The sequence below is a fragment of the Gouania willdenowi genome, unplaced genomic scaffold (genome assembly GCF_900634775.1).
Source record: "Gouania willdenowi unplaced genomic scaffold, fGouWil2.1 scaffold_14_arrow_ctg1, whole genome shotgun sequence".
NCBI lineage: Eukaryota > Metazoa > Chordata > Actinopteri > Blenniiformes > Gobiesocidae > Gouania > Gouania willdenowi.
Genome location: NW_021144899.1, coordinates 479,498 through 493,356, shown reverse-complemented (window position 1 = coordinate 493,356; position 13,859 = coordinate 479,498). Strand labels below are relative to the sequence as shown.

The 13,859-nt window shown below is 38.0% G+C and overlaps 2 protein-coding genes across 6 annotated transcripts in view; one reads left to right on the top strand and one right to left on the bottom strand.

The window, feature by feature from the left end:
* Nucleotides 1-13,859, top strand: part of LOC114458605 (uncharacterized) — a 259,265-nt gene that overhangs the window by 102,865 nt on the left and 142,541 nt on the right. The window lies entirely within an intron of this gene.
* Nucleotides 1,632-11,937, bottom strand: LOC114458613 (cilia- and flagella-associated protein 44-like). The gene is made up of 11 exons (XM_028441039.1): nucleotides 11,856-11,937; nucleotides 10,946-11,137; nucleotides 10,661-10,763; nucleotides 10,362-10,578; nucleotides 5,076-5,179; nucleotides 3,237-3,331; nucleotides 2,913-3,116; nucleotides 2,213-2,236; nucleotides 2,030-2,140; nucleotides 1,776-1,928; nucleotides 1,632-1,678 (listed from the first exon to the last, which is right to left on the bottom strand). Exons 1-10 carry the CDS (start codon nucleotides 11,859-11,861, stop codon nucleotides 1,899-1,901), a joined length of 1,086 nt encoding a protein of 361 aa, XP_028296840.1. The 5' UTR covers nucleotides 11,862-11,937; the 3' UTR covers nucleotides 1,632-1,678; nucleotides 1,776-1,898.

Below are 13,859 nucleotides of genomic sequence, written 5' to 3'. Positions count from 1 at the left end.
ATCTCCAGCAGTTAAAACAAAGAGGTCGTCATGGCTGCAGCGGATGTGGTGCAGTTGTCCATTCTGATTATCATGGAGGCTGAGGACCCAGTAAGATTGCATGGAGGTGAGGCTGAGGTCACCTGGTTGCAGAGGGTAAACTCTGATGGAACCTGAATGCATGCCACAGAGCAGCAGCTCTCTGCTGGAGCTGTAAAACACCAGGAAGGACAAGTCAGATATAAAGTGGAATTTTGAGGTATACTGGTAAACAACCTTCAATCGAACACACAATCATCTGTCAAATCAGGGTTTTAACAAAGTTGCCTGATGTTTTAACTGTCAGAGGGGATTTTAAAAAGATACACACTCATCTAATCAGTTAAAATGTCTATGAAGTTTCTCTTAACATGATTCTGATGTTGAGTGTAAATAAAAGTGGGACGATATTTCATGCGACAAGATATCACGTTATTAAAACGTCACAAAGTGTTACATTGAGTGGTATCTCTTGGGGGAGTCAGATTGAAAAATAAATCCACACGATCTCCTATACACCAGATTGTTATGATTAGTTTTTATTTTTCATTGAGTTAAAAAGTTCATACCCCGAGTATGTAAGTATTTTCAGGGTTAATTAAAGTGATATAAAACCATTATTATTTTATAGTTATTAGTCCAACTGCATTTTCATTGCCTTTTTTTCCTTTCAAAAAATATGGTATTGCATCGTTATAGTGAGCCCATTATCATCCATTGTATCGTATCCTGAACTCAGTGTATCATCCCGCTCCTAATAGTAAATTAAAGTCCAGTGTTAATATACAGGAAAGGGCTGGACTTGTGTCCAAAAACTCTGAACGATTTAATACAATAAAGCTATAAAATCTTGTTTTGTCATCCATCTGAAGTTAAACAAGATCCTCTAAAATATTGACAGATATTTGAACATGGACATCATTTTCAGCCTTTCAGCTCTGCAAACTGAATTTAAAATGAAAGAGTCAACTTGTTAGTTTGATCTCCGTCTACCTGAAGGTGATTGAGCAAATTGGGTCATTGTCTGCATTGTGGATTGGTAGAAAGTGAAAAGGTTCATCCTTTCGCTTTTCTGGTTCCTCGTCTTGATTCTCTGAGAACTTACAATGATACAAATAACCTGAGTCAAAGCCACCCTGTGCGACAAAGAAAAGAACAAAAAGATTCAGTGTCATAATAAAACTCCTCAATAATACTCATCGGTTATATTGGCTCATAAAAATGATATTATAACCATAATCATTTATAATAATTAACTCAAAAATCTGCCATTCTTTGTTGTGTTTAAACAGAAACAGTTAGCTAGTAGCAACAAAAAACGTACAGTACAGTGGTCTATGGAATATAGACCACAATAGAGAAGGGTGTTAGACATTCCTGAATATTTTTCATCAAATTTGATTCTTTGAGTCATTCCATAAAAATATGTGTCTATGAGTACCATGGAAAGCCAGAAATGGTCTGGCTCTGAATAGAAACCACAATAGAGAGGACTTGGAGGATCTGGAATGTAGATTGGTGGTAACTCTTCCTCCTTTTCTTCCTCTTCTTCTTCTTCTTCGTCTTCTTCTTGTTTAGCATCAAGCAAGGTTAAAAGCTCTTTTCCCTTTTTCTTCTTCTCCTCCTTTAAAGCTTGAAGCCTTAAAATGTCTTCCTGTCTCTGTAAAAGCAGCAACGCACATGACACAACTCATCTTCATTCAAAGGAGTTTTTGGTATTTTTAAAAACCTTTAAACAATGTCTTTGGGCTTCAGACCTTGATTCTAGATTTGATACTCTGGAACCTGAATGACCTCCTGTGCAGCTCAGGCAGCAGGAAGGTTTTAAGTGGCTCCTGATCCTTGGGATTGGGACAATTCACTTCAACCACATGCCCACTCTAACACAGAATGAGCAGTCTGTTATTGTTCTGTGTTAAGACAACGAAGAGAAAATCGATTGAATAGTTGTTTTTTTCAGCAGACACAATCTTTGCAGCACTATATGGTGAGGATGTTGAATAAGACTTACATGGGATGCAGGAGACCACTCAAGTGCCTGCACTGGGCTGGGAACATGGATAAAGCCGATAGGAAGGTACTTTTCCCCAACAGAAAAGAAGAACACTGTTCCGTCTGCGCTCTGAGTAGTTACAAAAAAAGACTTAAGGTTACAAATGTTTTATTTATTCATTACTCGACTATTTAAACTCACCAAGCTACACTTGCTGAAATTGCACTGGAAAATAAAGAGGTTACAATGTTTACAATATAGTTTGTTATTGTTGTGTCATAGTGGTTTAAGTTCTTGTTAAAGACAGTTCACCTGTATAACATAATCAGAGGAACAAAAATCTGACATCTACGTTCATTATTTGAGAATCGGATTTTATAAATTAAATATAGTACATGTTTTCAGACTTGGAGATCAAGGGATAAATCCACAAGGATAGGCAGTGTAGTGATATAATCAAAGGGCCGTGTATTCTAATGTTTAGCAATGTCACAAAGTTATGTTTTAATCTATTTTAGATATGCTTTCAGAGTAGTAAGATGTCTAAAGGTAGGATTGTTTACATCAGTGGTTCCCAAACTGGAGGATGTCATGAATGAATTAATTCATTTTATTGCATAATTGTGACCATTACCAGCCCTCTCTAAGGAAGGATAAGAAACACTTATTAAAGGGAGAATATAAAAACAGAGGGCAGTGTTACACCTAAGTGAGGAGAAAGGGAAGAGGGAGTCAGCGTAGGAAAATGGTTCGGGGTGGGGAAGAACTGAGAACTGTCAGTTTTATTGTTGGACTTAAACTCATGATGTAACACCTGCTTATTTTTCATTATATCATATCATATACAGTATCATATCTACAGCAATATTCAATAAAACTGCACAACTAAACCTCTTCTTACCCCTGTAGCCAGGATCTCCCCATTACGCTCATAAGCCAGTGTAGTTACAGATTCACTGTGAGGTTTAAAGGCCTGTTTGAGGCGCAGTTTGCCATCTTCTTCACAGCTGCTTCTGGATACCGCATACAAACTCTGAGGTCTGTATAGCTCCAATAAACGAACGACTCCATCCTCAAAGCCAAGCAGACCACTGCTCGCTTTCACCTAACAGTTGAAACCAGAAAAGTATTGATGTCTAAGTTGTCAAGCTGGTTTTACTGTGAAAGGTGAATAAATAAAACTGAAATGTTTTAAAAATGTAAATTTAGATGTCAGCAAATATACCCATGGTGGAGCCCAGCTGATGGTAGTCCCACTTTGGTTGAAGCAACTGGTGGTCAATTGTTTTTTTGCCAAGAAGTCAAAAACTTTGACTGAGCCTGAGAAGAGAAGCAGGATAGTGTTGAACCTATAGAAGCAAAAAACTCAACGTCTATAACTTCTAATATCTAATACTAATGACTTAAAAATATCATCAAACTCAATCTAAACACTGAGGGCTGGTTTCACCTACTGAGGTTTCAATAAAACCTGAACTCAAAGAATCTAATTATATTAATCATCACTAATCTAGTGTCTTCTTAAAGCAGAACCAAGTAACCTTTTCACCTTAATAAAACCTTCTCGTAGTTCCTGTGAGGGTAATATAAGTGTTTATGGGGTGATTGGGGGGTCTTTCATCTCTCCCTGCTGTCTCTGGCCAGAAAACCACAATTGCAACTTTCCCTGCCTCCGACCCGGTGGCAAGACGTACTGCTTTACGACAGCCCAATACAAACTAATGCTAGATTATGACCAGCCCCGTGGCTGCACACGGTTGTCTACAAATTCACTTTTCTCAAACTTATATCATGGTGGAGGCTGTCAAAAAAAGGCAGAGAAGATCTTTGTCTGAGGAACGGAGCAACTCCATGCAGTGACAGCTCAGCAGTAACACACAGCCATCACACACACTGTCGTCGCGGCAACAGGCATGAACACTCGCAAACCAGCCCTCCATCAGGCAGCACACACAAATATTCATCCATCTATCCATCCATTTTCAGAGCCGCTTTGTCAGCACACAAACAAACACACCACACACATTGCCACACTCCCTTCCGTGTTACTCCCATTCATTTATTTTACTTGTCTCTCTTCCTCATACTGTTGACATGGTCACATGGGACTATGTGTGAAAGCACCCGTAGTGTCACTGTTGTATTAGGATTTTTCAGTGATCGATTGCTACCGTCTTGGGAGAGAAAAGCATGTAGCTGTGGCGTGGGGCAGGCGGCGGGGGGGTGCAGAGTTTTTACGACAGTGGCATAACCAAAAGGAACCTTTAGGGGCAGCGCTAACTGCATGCTACTTAGTTCTGCTTTAAGACTTTATTCAAAATCTGGATGCTTCTTTGCTTGTCTAGTTCCAGACAACATAATACAGTTTTAGACTAATGAAATAATGGACTGGTCCGATCATGTTTTGATTAAGATTGTCCACATTATGCAAAAGGTGATTGTAAATGCGGAAACGATCGGAAAGGGGTTAAACATTTAGTTATACATTTCATCAGTTAACATATGTTTGTGTGGAACAGGAGTTTGACCTTTCATTTGGAATTGAGGGAAAAAGAGAGAAAAAACAGCAAATATGTAAAGACATCTAGACAATAGTTCAAGACTTTAGAATTGTACATATGTGTTCATATAACACTTCTAATGACACTCAAAGTGCTTTACAGAAACCATAATTAATTCACACCAGTCATAAAGGTGGTGGTAAGCTACATTGTAGCCACAGCTGCCCTGGCCCAAGGACACATAAGCGATGACTGGGATAGAGCGGGATTTTAAATCGAGGGAGAAAGTCTGAGCAATATCTGCAACGATAATGCTAAACCAATAGTCGGAGCACAGACACGTTGAATAAACACCAGTTTTTACAATTTTTGTATAATTCTGTATAACCGGCCTCTGGCCAGGTTTAGTATAATTCTTTTTCGAGACCTGGATTATAGTAAAACTTCAAAAAAGGAGATTATGTTAAGGAGATTATAAGAATCTGAGACTATTCCATACTAATCCAAGGAAGAAAGCAATTTCTGTAAATGTCAAGTGTGTGTGTGCTTGTGTGTGCGCGTACTCACGGTCAGGAGCTGTCGTGGCCATGAGGTGTGATGTTTTACAAACATCCAGACCGTGGATTGACCCGGCATGGAAAGTAAACAGGCACTCTGGATCTGGAGTCTGCACATACAGATGTAACCACAGCCTTTGTTTCACTGTTTAGGACCCACCATCACTTCTTAATAGCAAGCCACAACACAAATGGAGTCATATTTTACTTCTCAAATTCATTTAAATAACATGTTTTGTTTGAACCTGTGATCATAAAATCACAGGCAGGTTTAAACAAAGATAAGGGGCCAGCCTAAACCCTGAAAAATATAAGGTGGTCAAATGTAATTGGCCCTAAAGTGTGTCTCTGGCTGCCATTTGTATATGCAAGCTGAAAACTAGGGGAAAAATGTGGAGTAAAAAATACATTACAAAATTACCTTTTCATTTGAAAACCTATTTACTAGGGATGTAACGATTAATCGTAAGGCAGTTAAAAATCGATTCATAGGTACCACGGTTCACATCGATGCTCTGAAAATTGAATCGCAGTACTTTTTTTAAACAGCAGAGGGCGCTATATATTAATCCTTCCAGAAGCGGACTTGACAGGCGGAATCTGCTACTATTTTCTTTCTGGCCGCCATTTACTGTTAAACATGCTCATAAATGATTCTTTACTCCGCTAGCACCAAAAGAATATCTGTAATATTACGTGAATATCTGTAAAAGTCACGTTTTTCTATTAGCTCTGTCTGCTATCATAGCTTCTCTTCTTCACTGGTGGAATAACTGCATGGCAACCGACCACTGGGTTACCAGCGCCCTCTGCTGGTCTAAACAAATATCTGACGTAAATACAGTAAAATGACTGTTTTTTTTTTTTTTTTAAAGTCCAATTGTTAAGGCACAAAATACATTTTCAGTTGCACTTTTAAAAAGAAAAAGAACTATTATGCAGTTTTGAATTGTTTACTATAGAACCAGAATTTAAATTAATAGGTTTCTTCTTCATTTGTATTATTCCTTTATGTATTTCATTCAAGATTTATTTTTAGTTAAAGTGCATCATTTTGCATAGTTAATCAAGGGATTCTTTTGACAATGAAAAATAAAAGGAAAATAGTATAGTATTTTCCCCAAAAAAATAAAGGAACATTTTTCAGTCATTTGTCAACATTCCCATTTTGTAAAATAAATCGTGAGAAAATCGTATCGTGAACCCAGTATTGTGAATCGAATCGTATCGGGAGTTGAGTGAATCGTTACATTTACTATTTACTAATTAGTGAAAAGCAATGTTAGTTAGCGGGAAAAAAGTACTAAATTGTTGCCATGTGGTGATGCCTAAATAGACTGTACGCTAAGAAAAAGTTAGTAGTAATACCCTTCAAAATAAAAGCAATGGACTTTCACCCACAGGCAAAAAGCCTACTTAGGACCTTTTACCTATTTATCCCTTTTTCTCATTATATATTTAATCGTTATTAGTCGTCTATCATTAAATATACTGTACAGTAATTCTAAGGACTTAAACTAAACTAACTGAAAATGTAATGTAAAAATGGTACAATGCTGTTACGCCTGGAAAGGCTCTACGACAGACATCTGTGACCCACCCCAACAGTTGAGACACCAAAGCCAATAATTGTCGGAAATAAAAAAATAAACAAACATGTAAATGATCTGAAAATCAATTCAGGGAAACCATCTTCACTCACAGTGTTGGTGAAAGAAAGGTCCAGTTTCCAGATGGCTCCATTGGAATCCTGTAGGAACACACCGTACAGACTCTAGCATTATGGTGCATTGTAGACACAAGTGTTGATGATTTTGCATCTGACCTGGGCAAACCAGATGAAGGAGTTGGGCAGGGGGCTCCTCACCACAGATGACAGGCAGACATTGTGTTCAACTACCAGCTCATTAATGGGTTCCATTTCTAACCTTCCACTGTGTGTGTCAGCCATGTTGATTTTCTCAATGTCCCAGTCCTGTGGCAGAGTTACATAGTAAGACAAACACCTTACATACAAATAGAATAATGGTGTGGTTTCCACATGCAATAACAGATTTGTTCTTTTAAGGGTCAATTCAAAAATGAAATGAAAGCAGCTCCAAATGAAGAACTAATAATGAAGTTCCTTCATTAGTTCAAAAGTAATGAGAGACTTGTTCTTGTGATGTTGACGAGTCATACATTGACAATTATTAACACAATAGTGGTTTGTTGGCATCAGTTGAATAATGCTGTGTGAATGAAAGTGTCTGTAGGTGGTGACCTTGTGACACACTGGCATCCAGTACAGCAGAAATGGGCAACTTCTATTACAGCGGGGGCCACAAAAATATGATAGTTCGATCCGAGGGCCACATTATCCATATTAATGTCAGCGTTCATAATAACAACCAATCTGTTCATAAATAAAGGAATAAACAACAAGATTTTTAAGTGTATTTGTTTGTTGTAATTTTTTGTCTTTTGTTTGTATTTTGTATATTTTTCTGTAATTTTGTGTATCTTTGTTGTTTTGTTTTAGGAATTCATTTTGTGTAGTTTTTTTTTTTATTTGAGTGTTTTTTTTGTAGTCAATGTTTATGAAGTAATTTTTGGTATATTTGTTGTCCTTTTGTGTATTTTTTGGTTATTTATAGGTTTTTAGAGCAATTTTGTGAATTTCTGCTCTTTTGTGAGTTTTTCTATTGTCTTATGTGTTTTTGAAGTCATTTTGTGTGTTTACTTTAGGGGCCACACAATATTAGACAGATAGCCGCCTGTAGCCAATACTGTCTCCTGCCTTGTCAGCATGAATAAGCTGCATGTGATCCCCTATAAACCTGTTCAAAATAAAACGTAGAGAAGATTAATCGTACCCTGATCACCCCATCAGAACCGAAAGTCATCAACAGTCCATCTTCTAAGGAAAAGGGCTGTGCTGTCCCCACATGACAGCTCTGCCGCTCTATTCGGCAGATCTCCACTTTGATGGCCTCTCTATCCCACAGCAGCAGGTTACCCCATTCTGTACCTGTTACCACCTAACCAGGAGAAGACTCAGTCAATTCAGAACCAAAAGCACTGGTGAAGTAAGAAACCAGTCAATTTGTTTGTCGTGAACCATTAAATGGGCCAGAATACTAATGGTATTAAAATCATCGGAGGAAAATGTAGTTAAAATCTGTCCTTAACATTTGCTTATTGGCCTTATGTTCAGTAAAAATATAATTGACCTGTCATTGGTTTGACAAAGTTGTAGCTATATATTTCATGTTATTTCTTGAAATATGCATTTGTAATATTAATATTTTCTCATCCTCTAAAAAGTCTTTATCTTCATAATTATGACACTCCTGCCAAATAACATGAAGATACATGACAACCTGAGAAAATAACAAACATGAAATGAATGAATGAATTCTTTATGTTTACACAATGCAATGATATCAGTAAACAAGTTCTTTACAGACAGACACCACTCTTTAAAGCTGGGGTATGTAGAATCGTGAGGCACTCCACGCTCCCCTCCTAAACAAAACTTGCGCGCACGCGCACACTGTGGAACTCTTTGCGACTGTTTTCTCCATAGAGACGAGTAACAAATGTAGGAACTTCATCTTGTGTTATTGGAGAGTTTTCTGATGTTTTTGAGACATAAAAGCACGTATCACTCACTGCTGTGAGGACAGTAAGAGGGTCAGAGTCACAGCTGCTCCGCAAACACAAGCAGTCATTTCTGAGCTGATCAGAGCAGACACACTGCGTCCACACTGCAGATGAATTGGGTCTGTTATTTCCACCTTAGATCATTTTTAATAAGCTAAATATTCCGTCTGTTCTCACTCTCTCTGACTCGAGGCGGACTGCGCTGACTGAAAGCAGACCACTCGCAGTTCGCTGCACACACCGACCCTGTGGACTCTGTTCCTCCTGAACACGTTTTTGCCTTTATTCTGTTGCTTCTCCATCTCGGTCTTCCTTTTTCCTCTTGATTTGCCGTGTAACTGCTGTGCCAAAAGCCGGATAAGAGACTTCAGCTAGAATATAGAGCCATGGGACTGTCCCTACTCTCAGATCCAGAAAGCGCATCAACTTTTGAAGAGCAGCTTGAGCAGCCAATAATAATGCTTAAAACAGCTCATGAGATCACCTTGTTGGTAGAAACATCTCTGATTGGCTGAAGCCAAGCATCACACTCATGCATTTTTAAAGATCATTTACAGAGCCAGGAGACGGAGAAGAGATTCACTGTCCACTCAGAACACTGGATTACAATATGCAATACAATATATTAAAAATGATTATTGATTTTTTTACCAAATAAAACAAAAAAAAAAAACTTACATACCCCAGCTTTAAGCAGTGTGGACTAGTAATAACGGTCACAAAAGCTTAAATGTTACACAATAACCTTGCCTGGGAATTGTTTGAAAAGATGATGCTCAATTCACGTGTTCCTTTGCAGATTAGTTGGTTTTAGAGCTATAATATAGTCTTTAAACTGAAAAACTAAAAAGTTAGAAAAATACATTTACATACATTTTTTTTATGAAGCATAATTTTATTAACACGAGTATTTCTTTTTATGATTTGCTTTTATAATTTAAAAATGTCATCTTTTTCCCCCATACCTGTATATTTGCTGGAATTTACCAAATATATATCAAACTATTTTTATATCTGTTTATTTATTTTAAAAACAATGTTTTTCCCTGACATTTTTCAAAGCAGTGATTTGTGGTGTTCAGTTTGTTAGTTTCAGTGGAATTTTATTGGATTGAAATACCAAAGTTCAAACTCACTAACGTGTCCTGATTCAGTAAATAATCCTTTTCATTTCAATAAAACAGCAGCTCAGGATTAAAAATAAATAAATACGAGATTAAACCGTCAGGGCTCTATTTATAATGAACAAGTTCAATATTTCTGTTATTGCATCCTTCCATTTCACCATAACAAGATGATATCAGTCAGATTGAGCTGTTTGTCATTCAAAGAAGTGCTTTGTTTCCCCAGGAACCTTGAAGCTTTGAACTAGTATTTATCATAAAAATGTGCTCTTTTTTATTTCAGTGAAGTACATAAAGCTTTATTCATATTTACATCTTAGTCGTTTACATAAAATACCTTCTTGTGAAGAAAAGCCACACCTGGAGCCACTGGTGCTCCTGCTGCACCTTCTGTACTTAGCCTGGAATCCATCCTAATCTCCTTGTATTATTATATCATGTTTAATACAGGCCATTACAAAAAGTAAGGAAGTGGGTGTGGCTTATCTCCAGGCTAGTCAGGGGTAATCATTGTGTTCCTTACTTGACGTGTCCAGTTCCTGATGAGGTGAGCAGTTCTGGGTTGTGTGGGGAGAATCTGACTCTACAGACTTCTTGTGAGGATGCCTTGCACCTCAGCATCACTTCCTCATGTCTCCAGTCCCACAGAGTCAGCATGTAATCTGGGGCTCCGCCCACACTGGCCAGTATGCTGCCATCCAGGTTAAAGTCCACAGAGCTGTACACTTGCTCTGTGCCTCCTGCACACATGGCAAATAAGAAAACAGCCTCCATCATCCAAAATGACAAAAATGCTTAATAGATATTATGTATCATGTTTACCTCTGAGGATGTGGTAGAGTCTCAATGAGGGATATTCATAGACGAGTATGAGAGGCTGGTTTCCCTTCTCAGCTATGACAAAGTACTCATTACTGGGATGAGCCTACACACAAACATACATAAAGATATACATGTGATTAATATTAGTCACAACAAAAGAAGCTGGTCAGAAAACTGGGGACAGAAGACTGGAAGTGGCCTACATTACAGGTACTTTGTTAAATATACATTTGTTGAGCAGAGTATGCATGATAACATCGTCAGTGTGTCAGGAGATCAGCTTACTGTGATAGCACCTATTCCTTCTCCGCTGCAGAAACGCAGGTATCTCTGCTCCTTGGTGTGAACTTGCAGCAGTACAAGCAGGTTTCCTGCTATAAACACTAGAGTTCTGTCATCCAGCAGCATCAGGTTTGATCTGCGCTCGCTGTCATAACCAAAGGAGTGACTGAGGGACGGATGGATGAGGACCATAACCTGGTAATGCACTGTTGACTACAGCCTCACTTTATACAGTTACACATACTTCTGCCAAACTTACAATTATGACTTCAATTATCCATGTTCAAATACAACTAAATTGATTATGTTGACCAGCATTTTTTCCAATTACAATTATTATTTTCCCCCTGAAATCAATTACAATTACATCCTAAATGACTAAAGTTCAATTACAACTAATCACACTTACTGAGCCTTTAACAAAACAAAAAGCCCATAAAACATAACTGTACTGTTCTCACTACGTGTTGTATACGCCCAGTATGTTAACGCAGATAAACAGCAAGCCAAACTCGAATTTACGAGCCAGGTTCAGAGCGTCTTGCTCCCTTTATTCACAAAACCTTGTGACATGAAGACTCATGCTATTACGAGTGAAACTGCAATAAAGCAAAACACAAAATAAAATGTACACAATTAACCACTTGGTCTTCTTGCAAAAATATAAACATTTAAATCACTACTAAACCATTAAACAAATGCAATATCATGTAGACATTCTTACAAGATGTAAAAAGTAACAATAATATTTCTGCTGTTCCATTATGTACCACAAGATGGCGTTTTTTGCATGGCAATACAATCTAATAGCAGTATTTTTCAAGCCACAAAAACGAACTCTTTAAACACACATAAAGTATCTAAAAGTTATACAATCAGGTTACTTTAGCTCTTAAACAAAGTATATACTCACAGCCATTGCTTTCTGAAGTGTAGAAGAACTTTAAACCAGGAAGATGTAGCTGTATGTTCACATCTATCCACCATTACACTGCACACTGACGCTAGCTGGCAGGTTTATTACCCATGATACCTTGCAACTCTTACAAGCCTCTTCAAAATAAAATACACCTTTGGGTAATATTAATGTGCATTTGTGCTTTTAACATTACAAACTAAAACTGGAAGACAACACTTATAATCAACTATTTTTAAGAAACAAATTAAACTATTTATTAACCTGCAGGGCAGAACACTCCCCGTCTGGCATGATAATGCCACTACTTGAATACTTTACTCATTACTGGTCATTCTCAAGGAGAAGAATGACTTCAGAGATGGGCTGCAGAAAAGTCTTTTCGGTTCCCTGGGATGATATCCTCACCTCAATCTTGCGCACCTTACCATCACTGCTGGGGAATGTTGAGGTGATTATAGCCATTGGCCATGCATTTCGGGCAGCTTGTGATTGCTTCAGGAGCACAATATCTCCAGGTTGCAGGTTGCAGCAGGTCTTGAGCCACTTTCGTCTTGAGTGAAGGGTGCAGATGTATTCGTCTCTCCAGCGACTCCAAAATTCATTGGCGAGGGCTTGTACCTTTTTCCATTGACTTTTGACAAGTCTTTTCCAATGAACTCTCTTGGTGGAGGAAAAACAGGTGGTTTTTGTGTCAGAAGCATTGCAGGTGAAAGCAGAAATGGTGATGAGGGGTCAGATGAAACTGGGACCAGCGGTCTTGCATTGAAACCTCAGCCATCAAAGTGCACAGTACTTCATGCGTCAGACAACTGTGTTTGTTCTGCAGAAGCATAGAGTCCAGTATCTTTCGAGTGACACCAATCATCCTCTCCCAGATACCTCCCATGTGAGAGGCATGTGGAGGATTAAACTTCCATGTGCAGTCATTATTGTGAAGATAGGCAAGGATTTTTGTTGTCTTCTCATCAGGCTGATTCATTTCCCTCATTTTACTTTTATTAAAACTGTATTCTGTAGATAACCATTTATTTTATTAGTATTCTGAATCAATCTATTTCATAAATAATAAATAGCAAAATAAAAGTAGATGAATGTTGTGTTCTTGTCATGGTACGGTGTGGGTGTGGACCCAAAAGCAGAGGCAGAATTAGGCAGCAGGCAGGTGTAAAGTTCAAAAGACTCCATGTTTAATCACAAAAAAACTAAATCCAACAAGGCACAAGGAAAACCAGGGAACAAACGCAGCAGAACACGAGGAGGGTCAACATTACAATGATCCCACAGTCATACTGTGTCCAAGCACTCAGCTAAATAGTGAGGGAATCTTGATTGGGAATGGGCCACACCTGGGTGGAAACATGAGGGAGCTAATCAGTCACCGACCAAGCACACAGACATCACTGGGGGTGGAGCCACAAGCAGGAATACCTGAAGCACAGACAAGAGTTAAACTAAAACACAGAATAAACAAAGACTCAGAACAAAAGTGCTAAACACAAACAAAACAGAACCTGACAGTGCTACATCTTAAATTTGTGCACAGCTTTTATCAATATTTAAATATGTAACAATTTCTAATCACATCATTCATATCCTACGACTTGGTTTGCTTGATAGGTCAGCCATTGGTTTCAAAATATTTATTTTTTTCCCCTTCAGATGCACTGAGGAAATGTGATGATGTCATAGATGACTTCACCTGCAGGAAAACCAGGAGAATAAATGAATAAGGATGGACTGAAGGATGGATGGATGGTGCTTTATTAGCTTGTGTTGGTTAATGCTGCTTTATAAAGCACCAGCAGAAAATCACACTATTTTTGGTTAATAGTTTATTTGTGCAATACCTCTGAGAACTTCAATTGTTTAAGTTGATGTGTGTTCATTACTGCAATTTTAGTATTGTTTTGTGGCAAAGTGACTAATGTGTGCACTAATGTCTTCAAACTGCAGCTATTTCAGTTCAATTAATGTTTGGTTTGTTAATTTTATATTTAT